The sequence below is a fragment of the Microtus ochrogaster genome, chromosome 5 (genome assembly GCF_000317375.1).
Source record: "Microtus ochrogaster isolate Prairie Vole_2 chromosome 5, MicOch1.0, whole genome shotgun sequence".
Lineage (NCBI taxonomy): Eukaryota > Metazoa > Chordata > Mammalia > Rodentia > Cricetidae > Microtus > Microtus ochrogaster.
The window spans coordinates 15,870,364-15,878,996 of NC_022012.1; the positions used below are offsets into that span (position 1 = coordinate 15,870,364).

Below are 8,633 nucleotides of genomic sequence, written 5' to 3' on the forward strand. Positions count from 1 at the left end.
GTGTGTATGCCTGCAGGCCGGAAGAGGGCACCAGACCTCTTTACAGATGGTTGTGAGCCACCATGTGGTTGCCGGGAATTGAACTCAGGACCTCTGGAAGAGCAGGCAATGCTCTTAACCACTGAGCCATCTCTCCAGACCCCAAGTCTTTCTTATCTGTTTGTTTGTTTGTTCATTCTTATGTGTATTTTGCCTGCGTGTGTGTACGATGAGTATCCATGGTGATCATGGAGGTTAGGAGGAGGGCATTGGGTCCCCTGGAATTGGAGTTAGAAAATGTTGTGAGCCGTTATATAGGTTCTGGAAACTGAACTCAGGTCCTCTGTAGGAGCAGATAGTTCTCTTAACCACTGAGCCATCTTTCCAGCCCTAAAAATAAATCTTAATAAAATAGTGACTACAGTATGGCGGTGGTGGCACATGCCTTTAATCGAGCACTCAGGAGGCAGAAGCAGACAGATCTCTGTGAGTTCAAGGCCAGCCTGGTCGACAAGACAGGCTCCAAAGCTACAGAGGAACCATGTCTCCAAAAGACATAACTAAATAAAAATGACTGCAGACATAGTAGTGCAGGCCTGTGATCTCCAGACTTGGGAGGTAGAGGCAGGAGGATTAGGAGCTCGTGGTTATCCTTGGGAGGTAGAGGCAGGAGGATCAGGATCGTGGTTATCCTTGGCTGCAGAGCAAATTTGAGGCTGGTCTGAGCTGCATTAGACAAATACCAAAATGGCCGTCAGAAAACAGGACAAATGTTCATACTCAGAATAGCTGTAATGGGCCAGTTGCCTCTTGGAGCATTTCATAGTGGTCTGTCCTACACCCCCAAGCCAGTTTCTCTCCTATGCAACAGGCCTACTCATAACAGGGCTGCCATATTGCAGGGCAGGGCCCAAGTTTTAATGTTTTCTTTCTGCTGTGTCAAGGTATTTTATTCCTTGGGATCTGAGATCCACAGGCTCTCCCCAGCACTCAGAAGAGTGCCTAGGTGGTGGCCACTGAGACCCTGTCCCCTCTTCCTCCAGGACCGCTCAGGAAGTGGCAGCGAGGAGGACTGAAGCAGACATTCCGGAGTCCTGGCCCCGAGGCGAACGTCCCAGCCGAGATGGAGTAGCCCTTAGCAGTGATGGGTAGCACCAGATGTAGTTTCGGACTTGGAGAACTGTACACATGCAATCTTCCACATTTATAGGCAGAGAAGAATAGGCCTGTCTGTCGGCCCTGGTCTGGCCTTGAGTCTCTACCAGCATTAACTGTACTGTATCTTACTGGACAGAGCCGACGCTCCGGGAGGTCCGCAGGCCCTGCGGGTATGTCAGTGTCACTGGAGTCAGACGTAATAAATTAAACCAATGACAAACCACTGCTGGCCTCTCTATACTCTTTGTTGTTACAGTAGGGTCTGGACCACAGAGAACATAGACCTTTGGTAGCTGGGACTAGCTTGTGGGCAAAGTACTGGCCATGTCAAAGGTGCATCCCTACCACCGACATATACCAAGCAAGCCAAATGAGTGAGCTTTGGGTTCAAGTGAAAGCCTTCATCTCAATGTATACGGTGGAAATGAATCACAGAAGATGCCCAGTGTCCGTCTCTGGCCTGCATGTGCATATGAACACACACTAGCCATGTGCACTTGCATGCACATGCTGCTCATATACACATCCACATGGGCAGTCCCACGTTTGGGCTGGGTAGATGGCACTATAGGTAAAAGTGTCTGCAGCACAAAGTCCCTGTATCTTCAAAGCCACAGGCCAGGTCCCAATCCAGTCCAGCGTACTGTGCTCTAAGACAGTCATGGAGAAGAGCCTCCATGCTCCTTCAGGCATGTGCCACAACCACCTGGCTAAACACAGTTTTTTAATGACATTTAAAATCTGGGTCTTGCTGGACCTGGATACTCAGGCCTTAATCCCAACATTTGGGAGGCAGAGGCAGGTGGATCTCTGTGAGCTTAAGGCCAGCCTGGTCTACATGGTGAGTTCCAGGACAGCTAGAACTGTCTCAAAAAAAAACAAAAATGAATGAATGAATAGAATAGAATAGAATCTGTTTATTCCCAGGAGGCAAAGACAGGTGGTCTCTGTGAATTTGAAGTCAGCCTGATCTACAAAACAAGTTCCACAAGCCAGGCGATGGTGGCGCACGCCTTTAATCCCAGCACTCGGGAGGCAGAGGCAGGCAGATCTCTGTGAGTTCGAGACCAGCCTGGTCTACAGAGCTAGTGCCAGGACAGGCTCCAAAGCCACAGAGAAACCCTGTCTGAAAAACCAAAAAAAAACAAGTTCCACGACAGCTAGGGCTTCATAGAGAAACCCTGTCTCATAAAACAAAAAAATAATAAAATCTGGCTCTTGCCAGGCAGCTCAAATAAATAAATAAATAAATAAATAAAGCCTGTCTCAAAAAAATAGTGTACATAACACACCAACACATGAGTATGATAATACCGTTCGTTTTATTTTATTTTTTTTAATATTTATTTATTTATTTAGTATACAATATTCTGTCTGTATGCCTGAAGGCCAGAAGAGGGCGCCAGACCTCTTTACAGATGGTTGTGAGCCACCATGTGGTTGCTGGGAACTCAGGACCTTTGAAAGAGCAGGCAATGCTTTTAACCACTGAGCCATCTCTCCAGCCCAGTACCGTTCATTTTAAACAGCAAATTCAAAGTGAGCCTGACAGGTTCTGTGTGACCTTGCGTTTCTCCCAGCAGAAGTCTGGAGCTGGTCCCTCTTCAGTGTCAGAACCAGCACCGGCACCCACACATCCAGCTACCTTGTGGTCGGAAATTGCTGCCATTGTCCCAGCTGTTTAGGCCATATTCCAGCTGTTTACAAAGATGAGCAGTCCTTCTCTTTTGTTGTAACTGTATACGTCATTTTTCTATGCTGTTGTCTACATAATTGAAATAGCCATTTTATGAGGCTGGTACCTGCCTCTTATCATCTGAGAGCCAATAAACTAGTATTAGATTTATAAGGAAAATGACCCGGTACAGACACATCATGTGCACTGCCAAGTGTTATGGGGACATGGGTCATGTAGGACAAGAGGTCAGAGTGGCAGGCCTGCCTAGTCCCAAGCTGACCTTTGCCTGAGGTTGGCGACAGCCCCTTCCGGCCCCTCCCCTGCTAGTCCCACTCAGTGCCTGAGCTGTCCAGATTCCAGCGTGTAAGGGAGTCTTCATTTCACAGGTAATACTTCTCCATGACTACGAAATCCAGGCCTGCATTTCAGGAGCGCTAGGAGTTGGAGTGCCTCTGGGTTCTGGAGGAGGGGTACTGAATCTGGAAGGTGGAAATGTCTTAGAAAGAGGTGTGACTTACACAGTGAGCATGTAACCATTTGTTGATATAACGAAGCACACCAGGCCAATTGCTAGAAAAATAGCAGCAGTGATGGGCAATTGGTGTTCATGTCCACTGTGAAACTCCCTCTCCACACAAGGAGCCGTGTGTCACCTGGTGGGTAGAGCATTCACCTTTCCCTCAAGGCCTGGGCTCCATTCAAGCCTTGCATAACCTTGTCTTCAGACATCCAAGGGCACCTTCGTGCACACACCCGACAATCTTTCTTTAAAGCAAAGTTCCTAGCCAGGCAGTGGTGATGCACACCTTTAATCCCAGCATTTGGGATTACAAAGTGAGTTCCAGGACAGTCAATGCACAGATAAACCCTGTCTCCAAAAAAAAAAAAAGAAATTAAAAATAATTGGATTCTTTTTATTTATTTATTTGGTTTTTCTAAACAGGGTTTTCTCTGTGTAGCCTCATTTGTCCTAGAACTAGCTCTGTAAATCAAGTTGGCCTCGAACTCATAGAGATCCACCTGCCTCTGCCTCCCAAATGCTATGCACAAAGGATCAGAGGAAAACTTGTGGGAATTGCTCCTTTCCTACCATGTGGGTCCTGGGGGTCAATTTCAGGTTGTCAGGGTTGGTTGTCTTTCCCCACTGAGTTATCTCACAGGCCCTAAAGCCCTTTATTAAAACCCTAAACAAGGGTCTGGAGGGATAACAGTTAGAGCGTTTGCTGCTCTTTTCTAGAATGTTCGTAGAGCCCAGTTCCCAGTACTACATCAGGTTGGTAACTCCAGATTCAAGGAATTAGATGCCCTCTCTGGACTCTACAAGGACGCACACAGAGACAGAAAAATCAAGTCTTTAAAACCACAAACAAGGCTGGGTAGTGGTGGCTCACGCCTTATAGGCAAGTGGCTGTCTGTGAGTTTTGAGGCCAGCCTGGTCACAGAGCAAATTCCAAAACAGCTAGAGCCACAGAGAGAAATCCTGTCTCAAAAGATCTAAAACAGCCCGAAGAGCAATCAGGGTTCCCTGCCCTGTGGGAAGTCCAAGGAACCCCCACCTCCATCCATTTCTAGTAAGGTGAGCATCCAAGCTGCGTAGGCTCCCACAAAGCCATTACTTGCAGTAGGATCAGAGACCCATTGCCATTGTTCTTGAGTTCTCAGTAGTCCCCATTGCTGAGGAGGGAGGGGGACTTGATTGGGGGAGGGGGAGGGAAATGGGAGGCCATGGCGGGGAAGAGACAGATCTTTAATAAATAAATAAATAAAAAACAATGGTAATAAAATATATTCACAGCATACAGAGGAGAATCCCACAACAGTAGGGCATAACTTAATAAAGAATGAATGAATGAAAAAAAAATCTAAAACAAGCAAAGTGGCAACCCACCAGGGATTCTGAGGTTTAGGCTCTGGTGACCTTCATGCTCCTTTGGGGATCTCTTCCTACCCCACTTCCTCTCCTGCTCTTCTCTTTTGCACTCACTTCTTTTTTTTTTTTTTTTTTTTTTTTTTTTTTTTTTTTTTTCGAGACAGGGTTTCTCTGTGGTTTTGGATCCTGTCCTGGAACTAGCTCTGTAGACCAGGCTGGTCTCGAACTTGCACTCACTTCTTTCAGGGTACTCTAGATAGAGCTGAGGCTTTGGCCACTAGTGTTTGAAGATCTGCTGGAGACCAGCACCACACCGACATGCTCAAGGGGGCTCACTTCTTGGCTAGCAAAGCAGCAAGGTGGGTAGAAGCCACTACACCAATGTTGCATTGTGGCCATATCCAGCCCTGGATGGAACTGCATGGGCCAATGGCCTTCCGGCCCTGTAGCCACATGGCTCAAGAACACACACATGTCCATCTCTAGGGTTCCAGAGTGTTCCAGCCCAGACCATCCCAGTCCATGGAGACAGTAAAGCAGTATCTGACCCTGACCCAATAGCCCCCACTGGTGTCTGAGTCCCTATTCCTTCCTCTTCCTACCCCAGCATCTCCCACCTAACCAGCCCATTCGCTTCTTCCTTAGACCCTCTTCCTGCTCTCACCCCAGTTAGTATGTTCCCCAGAAGCCACAGGAGTCACAGCAGGTTTCTCTTCAGCTCAGGAATCCTCTATGGCACCCACCTCAGTCTGGACAGGAACCAACACCTGCCCCTCTTCCTGCCATGGTTTACTAAGGTGGGCGTGGGTAGCACCAGTTCTCCAGCTGGGGGGAATACAATTTATTCACCTCTTCCCAGGAAAGGTCATACAGCAAGGTATATGTTAGGGCTTAGGACACCCCACTCTGGACATCGTATTTTAAAACAGAGGGAAAGGGGCTGGAGAGATGGCTCAGTGGTTAAGAGCACTGACTGCTCTTCCAGAGGACCCGGGTTCAATTCCCAGCACCTACATGGCAGCTCACAACTGTCTGAAGATCAGTTCCAGGGGATCTGACACTTCACAGCAATGCACATAAAATAAAGTTAAATAAACCATGAAAATATTTAAAAAAAAAATAAATAAAAATAAAACAGAGGGAAAATTGGCAGGCTTGTCTTTTCCCTTCAGCCTTTTTCATCAAAGCAGGCAACTTGACAGTCTAAACATCACCTTGAGGCCGGGCGGTGGTGGCGCACGCCTTTAATCCCAGCACTTGGGAGGCAGAGGCAGGCGAATCTCTGAGAGTTCGAGGCCAGCCTGGTCTACAGAGCTAGTTCCAGGACAGGCACCAAAGCTACAGAGAAACCCTGTCTCGAAAAACAAAAAAAAAAAAATCACCTTGAGGACAAATCTCTGGGCTGGGTGTGAGAGTTTCTAGGTGACCTAACACATGGGTGGTACCATCCCATAGGCTGGGGTTCTAGACTGACTAGAAAGGAGAAAGTGGCTAAGAAGCAGCTCATCCCTGCCTCATGCTCCTGCCATCGTGTCCTCCTCCCATGATGGCCCATGTCCCCTCAATGGCATACTAAAACAAAACCTTCCTAAATAGCCCTTGTCTGCATCCAGGCAGAAAGAGTTCCCTCAGCTCTCTGTAAAGCTGAGCAAAAGCTCCCTGACCTCACAGGTCACAGAGGCCTTCCGGGTACCCTCCCTGCCCCTATACCCTGAGTAAGTGTCCTTATCACTGAGAGGCAGGAATGCGGAGGAAAGCCAGGACTGTGGCTAGCTCCAGGACAGGCTCCAAAGCTACAGAGAAACCCTGTCTCGAAAAAAAGAAAAAGAGGAGGAATTAACTTATTTTTGATACACACACCTGTTACCCCAGTACTAGAAAGGTTAAGGCAGGAGGATTGTGGATTTTGATACCATCTTGAGCTACATAGATCAAGTCTTGGGCTAGGTAGATAGATGGCTCAGTGGGTCAGAGAGCTTGCTGTGCAATCATGAAGATCTGAGTTCAAATACCCAGCACCCACGCAAAAAAGCCAGACAGCCACATACACAGCTGTTAACCCCACAGACAGCCACCCATCTACACACCTGCAATTCTGCAGACTGCAGACAGCCTCCCACACGCCTGCAACCATGCAGACAGTCGCCCACACACCTGTAACCCTGGCACTGGGGGCAGCTGAGGTAGGGTTGCTGGTACTTGCTTACTATCAGCTGAGTCCCAGGTTCAGTGAATGATCTGTCTCAAGAGAATACGGGGGAAACAGCAGAGATAGTTTGGGGGAGTGTTGAGACAGGGTTTCTCTTTTTTTTTTTTTTTTTTTTTTCGAGACAGGGTTTCTCTGTGGCTTTGGAGCCTGTCCTGGAACTAGCTCTTGTAGACCAGGCTGGTCTCGAACTCACAGAGATCCGCCTGCCTCTGCCTCCCAAGTGCTGGGATTAAAGGCGTGCGCCACCACCGCCCGGCTGAGACAGGGTTTCTCTGTAGCTTTGGAGCCAGTCCTGGAACTCTCTCTGTAGACCAGGCTGACCTCAAACTCATAGAGATCCACCTGCCTCTGCTGGGATTAAAGGTGTGCCCCACCGCCCAGCTGGTCACTGTTTTTTATTTTGAGACAGGGATTTGCTATGTAGCCCCAGCTCTCCTGGAACTCGTTCTTGTAGAGCAGGCAGAGAGGCCCACTTACTTGGTAACTTTTGACCTCTGTGTACATGGGTGTGTGCACCCTCACATACACACGCGTGTGCACCTCACACACACATTTCACACAGCACACGAAGGGCCTCCTTTCTCAGAAAAACCCAACAAGGGATTCTGGGGACAGTTCAATGGAGTATAATTGTACAAGCAGTTGGACTTGATCTGATCCTCAAAATGTGCAGAAAGCCCCAGGAGTAGCACACCTGTGGCCCCGAGCTGTGGCGGCACACTGGTAGGTAGATCCCTGGGGTGAGACTGGCTGGTGTGGGGGGGTAGATGTGTGTATGGGGATATGTGTATGTGTGTGGGTGTATGTGGTATGTATGTATGTGTGTGTGGTGTATGTATGTGTACTGTGTGTATATGTGGAGGTGTATGTGGTATGTGTGTGGGGATGGGTATATGTGTGTATGGGGGTATGTGTATGTGTGTGGGTGTATGTGGTATGTATGTATGTGTGTGTGGTGTATGTGTACTGTGTGTATATGTGGAGGTGTATGTGGTATGTGTGTGGGTGTATGTGGTATGTGTGTGTGTATGTGGTGAGGGGGGGTATGTGCCTGCAGGTCCCTGCAGGGAGACCAGGGCATCCCTGTGACTCATCAGCCAGTTTATCTAGTCAGTGAGTGCTGGATTCAAACCAGCTCTCAAGATAAGGTGGACAGACATCAGGGAAGACATTTGGTGCACTATTCTGGCACACATACACAGGCTTACACCTCCAAACACAAAAATTTTAAACAAATAATTGAGATCAAAATGATGTGCATTTCCTCCTTTGGGCAGAATTAGGTAGTGTTCTCTAGCACTGAAAAGAAGGGGGGAGGGGAGTCAGAAGGGGGAGGGGAGTAGTGAGGGGAAGGGAAGGATGGGATGGGATGGAGGGGAAGGAGATGCAAGATGGGAGAAGAGGTCAGATCATATAGCAGCTGCTCCATTGCTGGCATGACTTCTGGGTGGAGGCTGGCGGCAAACACTTTTCAGGTCAAGTTCAATAATTCTCTCAATCTGGTGATGGGAGGGGAAATGGAAGGACAAGACACTGGGCAGAAACTTCCAGGAGCAAACTCTGCTGCCCAGGGCAGCTCAGGAGACAGCCACAGGTACCAGGTACCAGAAGAGAGAGCCCAACAGGCCGAGACTGCTTTATCCGAACAGTGCGGGGTCACTGGGACACACACATACACACCACACAATACACCATACACACACCACATATACACACACCACATATACACACACCACATA

The 8,633-nt window shown here is 48.3% G+C and overlaps 1 protein-coding gene across 7 annotated transcripts in view; it reads left to right on the forward strand.

Moving 5' to 3' along the window:
* Smarca4 (SWI/SNF related, matrix associated, actin dependent regulator of chromatin, subfamily a, member 4) overlaps positions 1-1,360 on the forward strand; it is a 103,709-nt gene extending 102,349 nt beyond the window's left edge. For all 7 annotated transcript variants that reach the window (XM_026779230.1, XM_013346240.2, XM_005346911.3 and 4 more), the window contains one exon: positions 1,023-1,360. In XM_026779230.1, the coding sequence (XP_026635031.1) occupies positions 1,023-1,055 (33 nt within the window). In that variant the 3' untranslated portion in view covers positions 1,056-1,360. The remainder of the gene's footprint in view (positions 1-1,022) is intronic.
* The last annotated feature ends 7,273 nt before the right edge of the window (positions 1,361-8,633 follow it).